Here is a 19,684-nt window from a genome sequence, read left to right on the forward strand (position 1 = left end):
GTCATGAAAATGATGTGTTATTAAAGCGCCATTTTCATATGTGCCGCAAGCATCTCCAAATTCACATTTTGCAACTTCAAGAGACCTTTGATGTTAAATGAATGTGAATGTGGCAGTCTGGCAGATTAGATACTTTTGTCAATATTAAAAAAACTAGACACAATTGCCACACTGAGATAGTACTCTTAAAAACTTACAATCTGATTAACAAAAATCCTGATGATCAATAAATAAGATTAAGATATTAGAGTAATAAAATTTTATAGTATTGCATTCGAATTTGACCATGAGTTTTATGGCTATGGAAAAGTGCCTGGGGTCATGTGGATATTTTACTTTGTCTGAAATGATTTCTCCCATAAGGCATTGAAAATGCTTGTAATCATGAAATAGCTGAAAAGTCAGGAGCAACTGCACTCACTGCTGTTTTGCAGCGATTGTGTATCACTTTCATACTGATAATTTGAAGAATGCCAAAATTGTATGTCCTGTGTTGGTTCAGATAGCCAAAGACTTTGTTGAAATATTCCACACTCAAAACAATTATTCCACAATACCCTGATAGATTGATTTGAAACTCGGCACTGAAACAACACATAAATTAGATTACATGCATGCTATTTTGTTTCGTGATATGATTCAATATGGCTGCCATTTATGATATTTGTGTGTCCAAAGCTATGATTCACGCTGTTCTGGATTTACACCTTTAAAGTAAGCATAAAGGCAGTCTATTATATATGTTACTCATCATTTTATTCATAATTTGATGTGCCTTGGGCCATTGCTCTGATGTACTGTCAAAAATGAGTGGGTGGTTTCATGCAGAGAGACAAAACATTGATATTGACAAATCTCTGTAACGACAGACAAAATCTTTTAAAAGGCAGTTATCAAATGTATTCCGAAGTCATTTAAACTTTCAAAAGACAAAAAATATCAGGTAGAAAATTGATATCGTGGACATGTCGTCTTTAGCTTATCAAATCAAGGGTCTAGACATTACTAATTGCCCAGATTTATATGGTGGAGATTAGTTTGATAGACTGCTTCCCTGTGCAATTTCCCATGCAAATCAGGGTAAAAATGACCATTTTACTAAAAACGGTTGTATACTAAGTGTGTTCACAGCAGGATGATCCAGGGGCCGGTCAATTGGTGGAAATTTTCCTTTCTATTTCAAACAGATACTCTCTTTCTTTTGCTTGGCACTGGATAGTTATTTTCATTTGTATATATCATTACAATAAAAGGCTGGGCTGTATGCATAAAAGCCAAATTCAATGGGTTTGTACCATAGACATGTGATCAAGTAAATAGATACGGTAAAAAGCAAACAACATGTCCAGCAGAGAAAACTTCATCACTTACAAGGTTAAAAAAAGTAGATCGGTCAAATGACCTTCTTCTGTTAAATTTCCGTAGATCTCAGGGAACAGTTGATACAGAGCAAACAAGAAGCTGCTCAAGCTTCTTTGGAGAAAGATGAAGCCAAGGAGATGACAGGAACTTGGAAAGAAGAAGTTGTACAATTGAAAGCACAGCTGGACCAGTTGCAATTCCAGGTATGCCATCTCTCCACCCTTTCACAGACAAAGAAGCTGTTTTCAAAATTGACATTTCAGTGGGCATTAGGTCTTTCTTCTACTGTTCAGTGTACCAGACTTCACTCTTCACAACGGACTGTGTTATGACCAAAGTTCTTTGAAAGCATTGGTTCTCTGCTGCTAGGTAAGTCAAACTTAGGAAACAACAACAGAAAGTGTTGGAGAGCAATAAAGGTTGATTCAGATCATGTCACCTTAAGATTTCAAAGGTCATTCAGATAGAAGAGTTACAAATGTTAATAGTGAAATGTATCTGTATAGGTTTATTTTCAAAGTTAGGTAGGAAATGCAGAAATTTTGATTTGGTTTTGTTCTACCACTAGCAGGGGGTTGGGGTCGGGGACTTTTTAAAAAAGTAAATAGTAATATTGCTTTGCTCAAGAGAATAAGACAGTTTTTACCTATGAATATAAGAAAACTTTTTTATAATAGCTATATTTTACCACACTTGGATTACTGTTGTCATTTATGGGGAGCATCACCGTTTATGAAAAGGTTGCATAAGATTCAGAAACGTGCTATCAGAGTGATGTGTGATGCAAGGTATAATGACTGCATTTATTTAATGATACCAAAATAGGATCAGTGCGACTGGTTGTGCGACTCGCACAAAGTCAATAACATGGGTCGTGCGATCGATCGCAAGGGGGGTCGTGCGACTGGTCGTAAGTAGTCAGAAACATGGGTCGTGCGATCACTTGAAATGAGGGTCTGCGCTTACTGTCAATTTTTTTAGCTGTGCCCGTCGCTAAATAAGTATAACGCGTAGAGGTCATACTGCCGTTCAACTTTTAGCGGTGCACTCGTCGCATTATTAATCTATCCAGTTACATCAAACAACGATTCGTAGTAAACAAACTTCAAAATCACAGACGAAAGTTCCGAAATCGTTGATTTATGACCGCCGATCGCGACTCTCATCGCCTTTCACAGCTGTGTGCGAGGACTTAGTTTGTACAGCCGTCCGTACTCCGATGGGGCCCAGCCAAAACATATTCAAAACCGATGTTTATGTTTGCGATCGAATCAATATAAGTTTCGTTCCTAGAGTTTGTTAGTTATTGTTTTTGTTTTTTTTTTGCCCGGGAATATCAGCTGTCCCCGGGAAAGTTCCCGCAGTAAAAAGTAAGGTCACTTGAACCAATGTCCCTCCCGGGACTGCTTGAACAATGCACCAGTGATGGTTTAATGATCGGCGTTAATTATCATCGACGCCGATAATGTTTCAGGGGTTTGGGCTATAAATTTGTTAGTTTATATAAAAAGAACATGAAGTTATTTTTTACACATCGGCTGTTAAACTGTTTCTGCGCGCGTAGTCTAATTTCGGAACTATGACATGCAGCGAAGGGCAGTTTGTGTGACCGAGAGCCGGGCGAAGCCGTACGGCGCCAGCATGATTGTACGTCCGACGAGACAGCTTGCTTGCCCGCGCCGCTGCTATCATCCCCAGGGAAAGCGTCTAAGCTGTCTACATTGCCCAGCCGCAAGCGTATTTTAGTCGAACTGACATGTTGTTTTTTGTACATTTTGACAATTGCAATGAAAGATTGGGTTTTTTTTAGCTCTGCGTATCTCCTTTCTTCAAACATAGACGAAAGTACAAAGTTCCACCACTACGTGTGTCCGTCCATGATCCCAAAAATGAGCTGAAAACATGTGAATTAGCATATGATCGAAGCATCAAGCCGAATTCCGAAAGTGACGGTGTCGACGTCAGACAGTGACGTGTGTTGATTGACAGGCTCTGAACTTTTTGTATACAGCATGTGAAAACATGTGGTTTGCATATGAATAAACATTTTTGTTGATTATTTTTAATTCTGTCATATTTCTGCTTACGATTTCACTGCCGGTCAATCTCGATTACATGCATTTGGTTTAAATGTAAACTTCAACCTTAAATATTACGTCACGATTATAAAACGAAATAAGAATACTACTGCAATGATTGACACACAGTTCACAGTAATGAATGACCATGCGGTTAGAAAATGATTGATAATTGATACAGATGTCAAACCCCGCAATTAATGGACTGCTTGGCGCGGCGTTTAATATAACTTCTGATGTCGTGGCTTGGGAGGTCTGTCAACCCACTAACCCGCCTTTTGGATGAAAACGTGCGTTGATCTTTTGCTGTCGGGAGCTCTTGAACTCCGTAAGCAGGGAAAACGTCCACCTGATCATGTCATTTGTGTCAGCTCAGTTATTTAACTAAACGGAGTGTCTATTGACACCCGGGTGTCAATAGCCAGAAGCTGCCCTATATGGCTATTGACACCCCTCAACCCGCGACCCTACTCGAATACCTTCAGAACCGAGCTAAGCTACGATGTTCATTTCTTGTTTCAGACAAGTTGATGCCCATTTTTTTGCTTTCGTGGGTACAGCTTTAATGGGGTAAAGTAACTGTGTAATGTTGTAGAATCATATCGACAGCTCGGGGTCAATAATTTTTATCCGCGGGCGAAGCTTGTCGAACAACATTTGATCCGAGTTGCGGAACCTTTGAACCACATGCGGACATACTAAACACCGACAAGCACCGACAAGGACCAACAAGGACCGACAATGACCGACAAGTGACCGACAAGTTAATTAAAACCATTTTTTTCGATGTTTTGGTTTTAAAATGTCATTTTCTACTATTTTGGTGAATATTTACTCAATTGACAACGGCATTGAAGAAAGAGAACGATTGGCCGACAAGGAAATCGCGTATTGAAGTAGCTCTATTGGCCTTGCTGTTAAGGACCGACAAGTTACCGACAAGTTGAATTTAAACCATTCTTTTTCGATGTTTTGGTTTTAAAATGTCATTTGTACTATTATGGTGAATATTTACCCAAGTGACCGAACTGAATTGACGAAACTGAACGAAATATTTGCCGAAAAGTAAATCGCGTATTGAAGCAGGTCTATTGGCCATACTAATAAGGACCGACAAGTGATTGATAAGGTGGATAATTGTCATTCTTTTTCAATGTTTGGGCTTCAAATGTCATTTTCTACTATTTTGGTGAATATTAACACAATCGACTGAACGGGAAATAAAACTGTACGAAATATTGGCCGACAATGAAATCGTATATATCTTGAAGCAAGGTGTCACATATGCCGGAAACCAAAAAAAAAATAACTTGTCAATGACTTTTGGGTCACTTGTCGGTTTCTTTCTTTATACTTTTAGTTGTCGTAGCTTCAGATCTCTTTGTCGCTGTATTTTGTTTTGAAACTGTTCTTTTATTTGGAAACTGTATATATTTACAAAGATAGTAGAAAGTAGAAAGTAGTGTTTGAATGGCGAAAGTTCGAAAAATCGTTTTTCATTTTAATTTGTCGATGAGTTTTTGGTCACTTGTCGGTCCTTTCTTGACTTCATGTCTAAAGTTGAAAGTGAACTAAATGCGTCCATTATATAGACAATGACGACAAGTAAACCTCGTTCACAAATTTTTAATTACAATATTTGTGAAATGAAAGGTGGCGTAAATTAATCGCTCGCCATGATCAATGCCTTGCCGCTGAATAGGTTGGAAATTAGCGCGTCATCAGACAGCAAAGTTGTGAATTAATGGAATCGCTTTGATCAAACTAGCCTGGAGAAAAAAGGAACTTTAGGTAATATCGAAAAAAACTAAAATCGTGTCACTTCGGTCCTTGACTTCATTTCTAAAGTAGAAAGTGCAGTTTAAATGGCGAACGATCGAAAAATAAAGTCGGTTTTTTTATTTTAACTTTTCCGTAACTTTTGGGTCACTTGTCGGTGACTGTCTTTTTTTGTATAGTTGTTGCAGCTTTGACAGATCTCTTTGTCGCTCTATTTCGATTTGAAACGGGAGGGGTGTCAATAGCCAAATTGAGTGCCGGTTGGCTATTGACACCCATCGGTATAGGCCGCCTGCAGTAGCACTATGGGACCGCAAAATGAGGACGAAAGAAGCTTTTTTCGAAGGAATTTTTTTGGATTTCTATTGAGAATATATGTTGTTTAGAATAACTAAGCTAGGTTTGGTTGAATTTGGAGGCCGACTGGCGAAAAAACGGGAGGGGTGTCAATAGCCAAATAGAGTGCCGGTTGGCTATTGACACCCATTGGTATAGGCCGCCTGCAGTAGCACTATGGGACCGCAAAATGACGACGAAAGAAGCTTTTTCGAAGGAATTTTTTGGATTTCTATTGAGAATATATGTTGTTTAGAATAACTAAGCTAAGTTTGGTTGAATTTGGAGGCCGACTGGCGAAAAAACGGGAGGGGTGTCAATAGCCAAATAGAGTGCCGGTTGGCTATTGACACCCATTGGTATAGGCCGCCTGCAGTAGCACTATGGGACCGCAAAATGACGACGAAAGAAGCTTTTTTCGAAGGAATTTTTTTGGATTTCTATTGAGAATATATGTTGTTTAGAATAACTAAGCTAGGTTTGGTTGAATTTGGAGGCCGACTGGCGAAAAAACGGGAGGGGTGTCAATAGCCAAATAGAGTGCCGGTTGGCTATTGACACCCATTGGTATAGGCCGCCTGCAGTAGCACTATGGGACCGCAAAATGACGACGAAAGAAGCTTTTTCGAAGGAATTTTTTTGGATTTCTATTGAGAATATATGTTGTTTAGAATAACTAAGCTAAGTTTGGTTGAATTTGGAGGCCGACTGGCGAAAAAACGGGAGGGGTGTCAATAGCAAAATAGAGTGCCGGTTGGCTATTGACACCCATTGGTATAGGCCGCCTGCAGTAGCACTATGGGACCGCAAAATGCTGACCAAAGAAGCTTTTTCGTAGGAATTTGTTTGGATTTCTATTGAGAATATATGTTGTTTAGAATAACTAAGCTAAGTTTGGTTGAATTTGGAGGCCGACTGGCGAAAAAACGGGAGGGCTGTCAATAGCCAAATCACGGACCGTGGCCAAATAGAGGGCCGGTTGGCTATTGACACCCGGGTGTCAATAGCCAGGAGAAGCTCTATATGGCTATTGACACCCGGGTGTCAATACACAATGTCAAAATGACCTATCGTATGATTTTATATGTAAAGTAAGTTTCATTCCGATTGTTCTTTTTTTGGCCCGGGAATCTCAGGTGTTCCCCAGGAAGTTCCGTGGTAAAAAGTAAAAGTTGAGGTCACTTTATACATGAATGCACCAGTAATGATTTACAATGATCGGCGTTAATTATCATGGAGTTGTAAGTCGCCGTTAACGTTTCAGGGGTTTGGGTTATGATTTTGTAAGTTTATATAAAGATAATTTGTAGTCATTTACACATCGACTGTTTTACTGTTTCTGCGTAGTCTAATTTTCGCGATGTGCAATGCTAGTGGAACTATGACGTGCATCGAAGAGCAGTTTGTGTGACCGAGAGACGGGCCAAGCCGTACAGCGCCAGCGTGATTGTACGTCCGTCGAGACAGCTTGCTTGCCTGCGCTGCTGCTATAGGTTGTCTACATTATTTTAGTCGAACAGATCTGTTCGTTTTATACATTTTGACCATTGCAATGAAAATGAGTTTGGCATGAGTAGCCAACAGCTTTCACTTTCTCCTCCAAATTTTTATTTTTGCACAAATAACACATTTCATATTTACTTGTCAAAACACAAAAATCGCATTGGTAAAATTTCTTGCACCTAGCCTGATAGACAAAAGTACAGCGTTTGACCACCGCGCGTGTCCGCCTGAACAATGAGCTGAAAATATTAGCATATGTCATTATGATCAAAGCATTAAGCCGAATTCCAAAAGTGACGGTGTCGACGTCAGCAGTGTGTTGATTGACAGGCACTGAACTGTTTGTATACAGCCGCCCCAGCGCCAGCTTCCTTTCACACAATCGTATGTTTCACAAGAATGTAAGACCCAATGCATAAAAGAGAAGCTAAATTTACCCTTTGATCCCATACTCTTTAAAAAAAAGGCAAAAGAAAAGTAATTTATTCAAAATGGAGGACGAAACTGGAACAAGGCTTATTTTCGCGATTGAATTCATTGACTTTCTTGACCATCAACAACACAAGTAATATACCTATATATTTTCAAAATTCATTGAGTAAGAGGCGAAAATTGACGGCCGCCAATGTCGCTATTAAACAGCCGGACGCTTCGTCCATTAGGCAGCCACATCGCCGCAGCTTGTTTACGTTGCAACAGTTTGTACATTTTCTGATCAAATTTCGTTCTTTCAATTGACCACGTTATTTTCCAATGAAGACGGGAGCTTTGGTTCCAAAATTTCATTGAACGAGAGCATGAGTAATATTGCAATATGTAATATGCGTCCGACCAATAACCGCAAAATAACGCCGTGTTCCGTGTAATCACGCGTATTGGCAAATTACACCTTCTTGGAATTACGTCATTCGACATTAATTTCTGGTAAAATTATCTTCACTAATACAGAGGAGAATAATCACCCGGTAAAAATGATAAGTTTTTCAACAACCCTCTTTCACGATTTCAAAAACCATACACAGTTATACTGACGATCTTTATAGCGACCGTGAAACACGGCGCTGAATCAGGAAATCAAAACACGTCTTTTTAATATTTTGGTCTCATTTTCTAAACTTTAGCGATCGATTTCTGTAAACCATGATACAAAATTTATACTAGTAGGTAACATTTCCCACAATACAATGAAAGCTTTCATTGTTTAAAAATTACTGCATAAACAACTCGCGGCTAAGCATTTCGGCGGGGCGTCCGGGCATTGGTACCGTCCGCGTATTGGCGGAACGGCCGTAGTTCAAGTTCGTAATGTTCAGTTCTTATTTTATTTCTGTGTTGTCAGCTTACGACTTCACTGCCCGGTCGATCTCCATTACATGCATTTGGTTTACATGTAAACATCAACCCCTAAATATTACTTTACGATTATAAAATAAAATAGGAAGACTACGAGGTATGTAAGGGTGCCGGAAATCGACAAGTGCGGGGCCAAAGTGAGGGCTCTCACAATCAAAGTGCGAGCGAATGTGAGGGCTTGAAGTGAGGGCTCTCACAATCGAAGTGCGAGCGAATGTGAGGGCTTGAAGTGAGGGCTCTCACAATCGAAGTGCGAGCGATTGTGAGGGCTTGAAGTGAGGGGCGCCTTGAAACGATCAAATTCGGACTCAGGCATACGAAAAATGAGAGTCAAAGTCGTTTTCAACGTTGAATGAAAACTTACTATCTCCAGAACACAGTCGCGGCGCGGCATAGCTCTGTCAGGCCTAGGTAAGAAATATTAGCAAAGCGTACGGTCCATATCGTCAGGATGGAATTCTAGATAGCTAAGCTACGAAGTCCCACCTATGAGATGTAAAACACAGATAGTTGATGACAAAAGCTAGATTGTCAAGACGCAATTTTGACGATTTTTCCCGTCATACATGGCGTTTCACCATGGCGGCCTAGGATAACGTCGATGCGAAGGCAGCAGTCGTGGTAAGTTTTTACCGTTATTTTTGTTTTGAAGTGAGAAATCGTGAACAAATGTATCGCCTTCCGGGTCAAATATCATGGAAAATGCCCTCGTGAGATATTTTTGTCGAACGTTTGGTATTTTTAGAGAAGATAGATGTTAATTGCGGACTGCTGTGGGTCTGCTAAGCAGATCTGTGCGATATCCATAGAAAACCACGTGCGTATCAGTACAAGTATGGTACACGGTATGGTACAAGGCTTTATACCAACTCATCGCACAGATCTGCTGGTAGACCCACAGCAGTCCGCAATTAACATCTATCTTCTCTAAAAATACCAAACGTTCGACAAAAATACTTCACGAGGGCATTTTCCATGATATTTGACCCGGAAGGCGATACATTTTTTCACGATTTCTCACTTCAAAACTAAAAATAACGGTAAAAACTTACCACGACTGCTGCCTTCGCATCGACGTTATCCTAGGCCGCCATGGTGAAACGCCATGTATGACGGGAAAAATCGTCAAAATTGCGTCTTGACAACCTAGCTTTTGTCATCAACTATCTGTGTTTTACATCTCATAGGTGGGACTTTGTAGCTTAGCTATCTAGAATTCCATCCTGACGATATGGACCGTACGCTTTGCTAATATTTCTTACCTAGGCCTGTCTGTGACTGAGCGCGGAACGAGTACACAATGACCTGCGTGCAGATCGTGACCCATTACATCACTTCCGTCTTTTTCGTTAACCTTTTCGTGTTTTTTAGTCATTGCATTTCAAATATCACAGATATCCTTTTTATTATTAATACATGCAACTCAAGCGAGCGATACTTCTTCTGGTACCATTGTACGACTATAGCGCGACTGAGAATTGTGACTTCAGTCAAATCAGTTCACGACCTGGGCACGTGAACTCTGATACTGTTTATCCGACATGGCGTCGTATGCGGAGTTTTTGCCGGAGAATTTTCGAAGAAAGAGGAAACTTTTTTGAAGAAATTTTAGAGTGGCTTGTTCACCAGATAAAGTAAGATCATGGGAAAATGTATTTTTGGAGACTTGTCTGGTTCTCTATGATTGATTTTTTGAGGATAAAAAAGATTCAATAGCTACTAAAACTCTGAGAAATCAGACAACAGCAAATGACAAGTTCTTTTTTACGTTTATACTTACAGTATGATTTTTTATTTTCTCTGTACACAAAGTTTGATAATCATTTCAAAAGATCAATTGCATCAGAATCAGAATATCGGGGTCATGAATGCTTGTAATCTTTACATTTTGTTAACATGATGGATACTCTACCGCAATAAAGTATGCCATTTTGTTCAACGAGCCCTTGAATATTGTTCACTGAATCAACTTTGTACGGCTTTCAGGGTCATCATAATTTTTATTCGACCATTTTATTCTTTCTAGTATTTGTATCATAGTGGCTGCGGCAGATTTCAAACATTCTACTTGTTCTTATTTTGATTGAGATACATTGATGCATGGACAGCAACGTTCGGTCTCATCGGTCTCAGCTTCTTCGGAGCGGACACTTTTGCATTCGACACAGCTTTCCGTTTTCTCAACACAGCTGCCGTATTCTTCTTTGCATTGTAACGTTCAAAAAAGTTGTACCGTCGTTTGTAGCGGTAGATATGGTGATCGCACTTCAACACTCATATGAATGACTAGTTATTACTTGACGCTCGCTGGTCTATAAACATTGTAAAGTTGCGCGTGCATTTATTCAGTTCATTGCAGTCGCACGACCAGTCGCACGACCCCCATTGCGATCGATCGCACGACCGGTGTTTTTGACTTTGTGCGAGTCGCACAACCAGTCGCACGGACCCTGTTTTGGTACCATATAATGCTTCGACCGAGCATTTTTTTAAAACAATGCATATAATGCCATTACCAGATAGAATAGTTTATAAGAATGTTTGTATGGTTTTTAAATGTTTAAATAATCTTGCACCGCAATATATGACAAGTTTTTTACCGAAATTGATCATAAAAGAGTTACAAGATCCAAGATGCAAAAATTGTTAGTGGTTCCTGCAACAAATAAGGATTTTTATCGAAAAGGCTTTACTGTAAATAGTGCCAATCAGTGGAATAATGTCGATTTAAATATAAGATCTAGTAACTCATTAAGCAGTTTTAAAACTGCCTACCTGAAAGCTTATTGGGTATAATTTTTTTGTGTTTGTAAGTTTTAGTTTTCTTGTTAAATTTGTTTTTGTTATCTAGTGTGATTGTGCATTTTTTTTCCTCCTGTGTGCAGGTGGTGACTCCTGGCCACTTTTTTCTGTGCATTGTATTGTTCATGTTGTTCTGCTTTGTATCAGTTTGTATGTTCATTTGAGGGCCCTGGGGAAGATAAGCATCTTTACTGAAGCTTACCAGGCTACCCTCGTTAAACAAGGTTTAATAAAATAAAATAAAATAATAAAATAATAACTCATTTGGAAGCTCATGTAATGAATTAGTTTTCACCATTATGTTTTCGTAGAAATCAAAAATTTGATTTTTTTTCCCATAGAATTAACACAGGGATTGCGCCCATTTTAAATTTCAAATATCGATAAATCTTCAGTAATTCATTTCTGTAGTACCAAAATTTATATGGTGAACCAAATTTTTCACTTCATTTTTGCAAGAGAATGGCTGCAAGTTACTTTTCGGCAAGTTTATGCTAAAGTTAGAAGTCATTCAGTTTTGAGGAAACATACTACCTTGAAGAGAATACAGCAAAAACTTTCAAGTACATACATTGATATCTCAAATTTTTCCTCTTTTCAGTATGAAAAGGAGCAAAAGGAGCATGGAATGAGCAAAGAGTTGCTTGCAGAACATGACAGAACCATAGAACAGTTTACAAGAGGTAAGTATGCCCCTGTATTACGTCCATTTATTATAAGTTTTCAGCATTTTCTATGGTTTGATGTCATTTAATTTTTGTGACTATTTTTTCTTGTTGACCTACCACCAAACTGTATATATGTTACTGTGTGTATCATAACCAATGTTGACAACTGAATATCAGACTGGACATGAATTCACGTATCAACAATAATATAACTTATTGCAGACAATGTGTTGAGTGCTTATCTTGTATTTTAACATATTTTGAAAAAACTTCAGCATGGCACTGTAGAAAGAGTTGAAAACAATTTGCAGAAAATATGCCTTTCTATATTGATGGCTTAATGAAAAAGAGAAAGATATGTTTAGAAGTCATAATTGTTGTGAGGTTGATCCTTGTGATCAAGGCAAGTTGTACTACAGATTTGTTTGTATAGAATTCTCAAAGAGTTAGATGCTCAAGATTGGTCTAGTGACATCACTGATCAGATGACTGCCACCAGCCAATCACAGACATTCATCACATCAGTCCCACTGTTGAATGTAGTGTGACTGTGTATGTTCAAAATTCTCTAATTCAAAAAGAAAGCTGTAAGAAACAGTAAAAACAAGCTGTGTTTGGAAATGTTTAACAATAAAGAAAAAAACCTTGTTCAGGTCAATTGTGCCATTTGTGCATGAAAAAGTGTTTAAGCTTCCAAGGAATTCTTTTTTTCACTTCACTAATTCAAAATAAATCGAGGATTCCAATGGATAATGTGAGACAGTATTTAAGCAAGGAAAGTTGGTGAAAGCTTTTGGAAGAAAAAAAGCTCTGTGGTCTTAATAAGGACTCTTTATTTGGATTAAGATTCTGCCATCTTGAAGGCTCTGCTATAACTTGTAGTGTCTGCATGTCTTCAAGTGATATTGACAAATAGTTAAGTAATCAAGGCAAATATTTTTTTTTTCTCACCTACAGTCAACACACTTGTGTATCAGGAGCTGGAACAGCTGAAACAAAAATATGAACAAGAGCAAATATTGCGTGCCGAAGCAGAAAAATACGCTGCCGAGGTAATGAAAAAGTAGCTGATCCAATCATGTCAAAATCATACAAGGCTAGCAGGATTCACAAATTCCTAAACCCTTTATGATGATATCAACACAAAAAAATCTATATTGATATCGTCATGAAGGAAGTTGTGAAACCTCAAGCACATATTTTATCCATTTTTAAACTTAACGAACCACAGGATGTACTGTAAGGAGTTAATTAACAGAATCTCTCTGCACCATGCAGTTGGGGAGTTCTCCAACAGATCTATCCCATTGAGAAAAGTCTTGGGGAGTGATGCTTTGAAATTGGTAAACCTTTGACATTATAAGAAAAACAGTAATAATACGGTAGTTATCTGTTCGTCCAAATGTCAAAGGTGTGAGTTTTCTTTGATTCGTTCAGCTTTTGCCTGCATGTGCATTGATGAATTTAATTGGCCAGAAGAATACAATTATCTCAAGTCTGTCAGTCCATTGGCAATTTCATAGCAATTTTGCCAAGCCAGGTATAAACCCCCAGTGTTTGGTTCTGTGTATGATCAGAGCAAAACAGGACTTCATTATCCAAACTGAACAAGGAATATAAGTGGTTTGTGACGAACGAGCAAAGTTCTGCAACTTTCTCCGCGAGCTGTTTGTTGTTGGTTGAAAGTTTGTGAGGCAAGCTAATTCTCATTGTACACTTTGGGCTTTACTGTAATTGTTAATACTGTTTGGATGACAATTCTTGCTGATTAGCTGCAAAAGGAACTTGTAGTCCATTTTGATCAGTTTGCCTATCAAGCCTCTTCCTTATCAAGCTTTTTGCACCAAAAATGATGAAAAAAGATCGGTACGCTTCAAGTTGTTAGTTCATCGTAGTATTGTAAGAAAATAGCACCTTAAAACCAAACGTGTGTTTGATTTGTGCACCTAGACTGGCATGTTGTTGGTTATCTGTGGTCTTCTATCGACAGCACCTTCTTATCAAATCATCTTTCAGGTGCTTCAAACCTTTGCCTCTTGGTCTCTTAGCCTAAAGATGACTGGTACTTAAATTCTACCAAACTATGTATCATTATAGTTTTGAAAATACTCAGAGGAGTAATGAATTTCTTAGGTATTGTTAGTTTCTTCATGTTGAGTAGGGTATCATTATGTGAGATATCTGATACCAAATAGATTCAGATTACTGTATTCATGGTTTACTTTAAGTTAAATGTGACAGCCTCGTTCATTATCTTGCGCCGAGTTTGTTTCCGTCCACTATGGGCTGGGAGGGGATACATTATTACTTAAATATTGATGTTTTGACAGCTAATCTGAAAGTTTCGACTTCTTGAAGGTTTAAATTTTTGTGTCTTGGTCACCCATTGTAACCACCATTCTAATGTTTAATCTGGTAGAGGGAGCAAGAGACAACAGCCATGAAGAGGCAGAGCTCCATCTTGATGATGTCTGTAGAAAACGAAGAAAAACTCAAGCAGGCTTTGGAACAGGTTGAAAAACTGACAGCTGAAATGGAAAGCGCAAAACACGAAAGCAATATAAGGGTAATTAATCATGTTGTGATAGTACCATTTGCTGGGAATATACAGCCGTAGTGTCAATGCAGTACAGAGATGCAGTGAACAATCGTTGTATATATAAAGCAGGTTGTTCCTGTCAGTGCAGCTTTAAACCCAGTGGTTCAAGCATTCTCATGAGCCATTGCTTTGTATTGCTGCACTATGCTACACACCAATTAGCTTTTGCCACCAAGATGAAAGTTGTTCATGATGATGCTGCTGCCAACAACATTTGTGTATGTAAGCTCAGGTGGTGAACCGATCTTCCCATGGTAATATGGGATTGGAATTTACAAACTACTCTGAGGTTGTTCAACCTTGAGTATATATATAAATAGTTATTAAAGAAGTTCATCTTTACCTGAGGAAGTGTTTCCTACTCAACATCCTGTTGATCTGAAAGTGAACAATACAAGCAATGTGAAGTGAAAATGAGAATTTTCTCTTCATGTGATGATGGGCATTCATGTGAATGATACAGGAAGTTGTGATATCTTTGCTGTTATTGTCAAATTAAGACTGTGTTGAACTATCAGGCCAACGAATGTGATGGCTTGAGAACCGTACTTGTAACTTGTAATATTTACCAGTTTTAATGATGGCGTACAAAAAAGAAACTTGGTTTGGGGTAATACATGCCTCATATGACATATCATAACAGAAAGTTTGAAACTTTTGCTCAAACTTTCCTAAAAGGAAACATAATTAAATAATCCTCTTTAATAATCAAGAATGAAAATCAGGGCTCATTATGTAAAGTTTGGAAAATGGAGAAAAAAAAATGTCCAAAATTTTATGATATTTTAACTTTATAATACCCACTAAACCGTGTGTTCCATCTTGAGGGGGGAGATCAAATTTTTGATTTTCACTTAAACAGTACCAGCAAAAATGTGAATTTTATATACTCCATAGTCTTCAATGCAAGTTCATGTAAAGCCACAACCAGATAATATGTAACAATTAGAGTAAGCCAATACATCAGAAATGAGACTTGTTTGTATCCTCCCCTTCGTTCAGATCAAGGAGCTGGAAGAGCAGGTGAAGGAGTCAGCGGATGTGGATAATTTAAACAGTCTTGAAGAAAAGCTAAGTGTGGCATCAGAGGAAAATGAAAAACTTGAGGAACAAGTTCGGAAGGCAGATGAGAAAATCAAGGAATACGAAGCCAAAGGTAAGATTATGGAAAGTCATTGATTTCTATAGTGTTTATTATACACTTGTGTGTTGAGAAATTCATGAATGTTTTATAGTCTTCTTTCTTCAGAGGAAGTAGTTTATTTTTAGGAGATGACCCGCTTCGCTTGAATGATGATGAATTAGTTTTCAGAGGGAAAAAGAATTTCAAAGGCATGCTGTGTCTTATTTCAGTTCTGCTTGCATGCACTTCAAGTTCTCATTTGAGTTTTAACAATCTGTCTTCCTCTTTGTGGCACTTCAGTTGTCAGTTGTTAGCATATGGCTGAGCAATGAACCTGCTTTCTGTACGGTGTGTATCGTGTTGGGGGTCAGTACAATCTGTGTCATGAACAGGGTCAGTACAATCTGTGTCATATATGTTAACAGTTTTGGCGTTTGTACTTGTACCAGTAAAGGCTATGTACTTGGCCTCTGTTTGACTGCAAACTGGCTTCAACCATCTTGTGCTCGGCCATCATCACATTTTGCTCAGCGTCGTTGTTTACTAAAGTCTTGCTGGATCTGTGTGCAGTGAAATAATGATAAGGGTTCCAGATTGGTCAAGAAATTCACTTTGGTAAAGTTGCATCTGGCAGGCAGAAAAGTGCACAGCTTGAATTTAATGGTATTGGTATTCTCGAACCAACACAAGAATTAAACACTAAATTGGCACATGGGTTCAGTTTTAAATTTAGCATATATACAAATAAGGGATATCAAGTAATTTTAATGATATTCAAAATTGAAAACTTTTCAGTAGATATTTTGGATAATGGCTTTTGCTCCAATTACAATAAAAATATTGCGTTTCTGTCAGATACAGTTTGTGTATTGTGTGATCTTGCTCTCACTGTTGTGACCCTCAGTGCTTTTCACAATTTTTACACTCCATACAGAAATAATTTCATGTTTTCCCAGTTTGTGTGTTGTATGGAGTTTTGCTTCCTGGTTTGTTCTTGATTGGGTTATTGAACCATGTTTTGTTGTTGATATTCCGTTTGTGTGATGTATGAATATTGCCAGTTTGTGCAGCATGGCAATGTGGATTGAGAGCAAAAATATTTGTTACTCCCAACAAATCTCACAATTTTTGACACTTTTCTATGTCATATGTCTTTCCCTTGTAGAAATCACTCCCATTACTTGACTGTATTTCTTAATAGTCAGAGGTAAAATATTGTGCATATACAGCAAAATAATTTTTTAAAAAGACTAATCTTTCTTACAGCAGGTTTCAAATCTAGTGACAGTCAGGTTTTATTGTACAAATGATATTCAAAAAGATGAGATCAGGGGATAATGTACTATCAGAAAAATTATTACATATTTATGCAAAGAAAACCAAGAAAGAAAATCATCTTTTTCACTCAGTATTCATTCTACGTTGAAATTAAGCTCAGGGTTAGTGTATCTGGATAATTTCAATGATATGTATACATGTGATGTTTAAACTGTGTTGACACGGTCTCTATGCCAAGCAGAAATGCTGTTTTTATGAAGTAAACAAATAAATTACTGATATCTCTGTAGAATACTCTACTGAATTTTGTATCTCCTGTAAATATTTTCTGTGATATAATTATGTGTTGCTGATCCAGTCAAAAAAGGATGTATTTACAGTCAAAAAATCATGAAAAAGACCAGAACTTGTCAACAGGATGCTTTCAAATGTAACCAGCTGTCAAGTCTACGTAATATTTTAAATCAAGTGAAAATTACCAGGGACATAACAGTTTCGGAGAAAAACCGCACAATTATGGAGGAAAAGCTGCAAATCATAAAGTGACTCGACTGCAGTAATGTTTGAATTTGTGCTTTTGACTAAATTTTATTCATATACTTGATATGGTAATAGGGAATGATCTGTTCAGTGTACAATAGGTATAGTGAAAGATGAAATACTCTGTAGAGAGAAATTTTTGCAAAATAATACTTGAAAATCATGTGATTACCTACCTACCTTGTTCAATGTTATGCATGCCAATTTACGTGGATCTCCCAAAATATTGGAAATAATGGGGCTTTGTCCTCTGATGTTGAAAAACTTGGCAATTATAGCGTTCAGACTGAATTACATAAATTTTTGATAAAGCCGATCAGAAAAATACTGTTTCTCATTGTTATGGCGTCATCCCTCTTTTTCTGAATTTTTTGGAAATTGCAAATCAATTTCCTTGTTTATGTGCTTTGACTTCAAAAAAGTGAAATGATTGGGTGCAGTATGAACAGGTTTGCATAATTTCTACATTTTTTTTTTTGCCTTTCCATTAAAAGTAACCGAAGGTAATATGGACCATTTTGCCAGTATTAATATCTGTTGGTATTGTTTGCTTGTGAATGGGCCCGCTGATGTGGAAGAACTCAAAAATGACGCGCACGTGTCCTAATACTCAGACATAACAAAAGAAATGGCAGGGACCATCTCCAAAGTTGGCACTCAGCCATAACTGAAATTAAAGGAATATTGTATATATTCCAAATAACCACTAGATTTGTTTATTTTGTGTATTTTACCATTTGATGAGCAATGAAATAGCATAAGCGTTGAAATGAACAGAGAAGTCTTTCCAGTTGATGGCAGATTGTTTTAAAAGGACATTGCCTTCACATAAACAAAAGAATTAGTTAAAATCATTGATAGTCTGTATGAATATGTTAAAGTTTTAAAAGTATAAGTGTTAAAAGTAACACAGTCTGTTTAGTTTGTTCACACATCCTAAGCAGGTCTTTCACTAACTGTAAATCATTATTGGCCCAGCGTTTTTACAGGACACATATTTTCATTAAAATGAATAAGAGCATTCCATTATGTTGCATGAGTATATTCCATTTCTGCAATATTTCTACCTGCAGGATCACTTTTAGGTGACTGATTTCTAATCATTCGTTGCTAGGCATGGAAAATTTTTAAAAAAAATATTATTTTATTTGTAACATTTCCTCAGTCTTTAATAATAAATGTGTTTGTAATGTGCTGTAATTTCTATTTCAATTCTTACGATATTTATGTGTACATACACGTAAAATGCTTTTAAAATTTTTTCTGTTTGAATCACTGAAACAAATTTCCACATGATATGGTAGTGTTTACAAATTCATAACAATGGTTCTAGTTTTGTGAAAAAAGTTGAGACTACCCCTATGTCGATCCCAGGAGAACCAAAATAGCTTACTGGAAAACCGGCGTGAGTCATCAATGAAGGATGGGCTAATTCATATCAAAAATGCAAAAAAAAAATTGATTAAAAGCCCAACCGATGAGTCACCAGCGATTGGCATCCAAATCTGCAGTCAGTCGGCGCGCGCTCACAAAGTCAACAAAGAAACAATGGAACATGCACCCAAAAAAAGGAGCTCGCAGACAAGCCCTATTGTGTCGTCACCCTCCACAGACAGAGGAAGGTCAAACTGGGAACAATTGTATGGAAATAGCTAGTAATGATGGTAACTGACGGAAAACAATAATCCCCTATAGTGGGGAGATGCTCCTCTAGGGCAGTAATTCAGGATCAGAAATTGAGAGTTATGGTTTAAATTGGCCCCAGACAGCCATCTTTACATGCAAATGAGATTTGGTAATATCTGGTGGAAAAATTGGTCATTTTGTAGAAGTTTAATGAACAAGGAAGTTCATGTGTTCAATGAGTCACTCGCATGTGAAAGAGTAGAGTGTAAAATAAGTAGAATGCGCTGCAGATGGAAGTTGTTTTGTAATCACTGGGAGCAGATTTGTCATCGTAGTGGTACGGATTCAAAGAATTGGTGTCATGTAGATATGAATGGCACCATTGGCACAGGCCTGACAGTTGTGACTGTTGACACATTATCTTCCAGCAAAGTGGTAAAAGGTGACATGTCTACGCATCATCAAACTCTATTCCCATGGCTCTACCTCTCACACATGAGTAAGTGTGCAAAACGGCAGTGGTCCCACCAGGTGCCACTCTGATTCAGATCTCCAATGGATATTGGCAAATTTTCTAAGTTTTTTTTTTTTTTTGGGGGGGGGGGGGGGGGGGGGGGGGGGGGGGGGGGGGGGGGGG

General features: G+C 37.9%; 1 protein-coding gene across 1 annotated transcript in view; it reads left to right on the forward strand.

Annotated features, from left to right (window-relative positions):
* LOC139120637 (shootin-1-like) overlaps window positions 1-19,684 on the forward strand; it is a 153,751-nt gene that overhangs the window by 56,581 nt on the left and 77,486 nt on the right. Inside the window, exons 5-10 of the mRNA XM_070685153.1 lie at window positions 1,426-1,565; window positions 11,815-11,896; window positions 12,839-12,933; window positions 14,301-14,447; window positions 15,483-15,636; window positions 16,029-16,051. Of these exons, the coding sequence (XP_070541254.1) occupies window positions 1,426-1,565; window positions 11,815-11,896; window positions 12,839-12,933; window positions 14,301-14,447; window positions 15,483-15,636; window positions 16,029-16,051 (641 nt within the window). The remainder of the gene's footprint in view (window positions 1-1,425; window positions 1,566-11,814; window positions 11,897-12,838; window positions 12,934-14,300; window positions 14,448-15,482; window positions 15,637-16,028; window positions 16,052-19,684) is intronic.

Source organism: Ptychodera flava, chromosome 20 (genome assembly GCF_041260155.1).
Source record: "Ptychodera flava strain L36383 chromosome 20, AS_Pfla_20210202, whole genome shotgun sequence".
NCBI lineage: Eukaryota > Metazoa > Hemichordata > Enteropneusta > Ptychoderidae > Ptychodera > Ptychodera flava.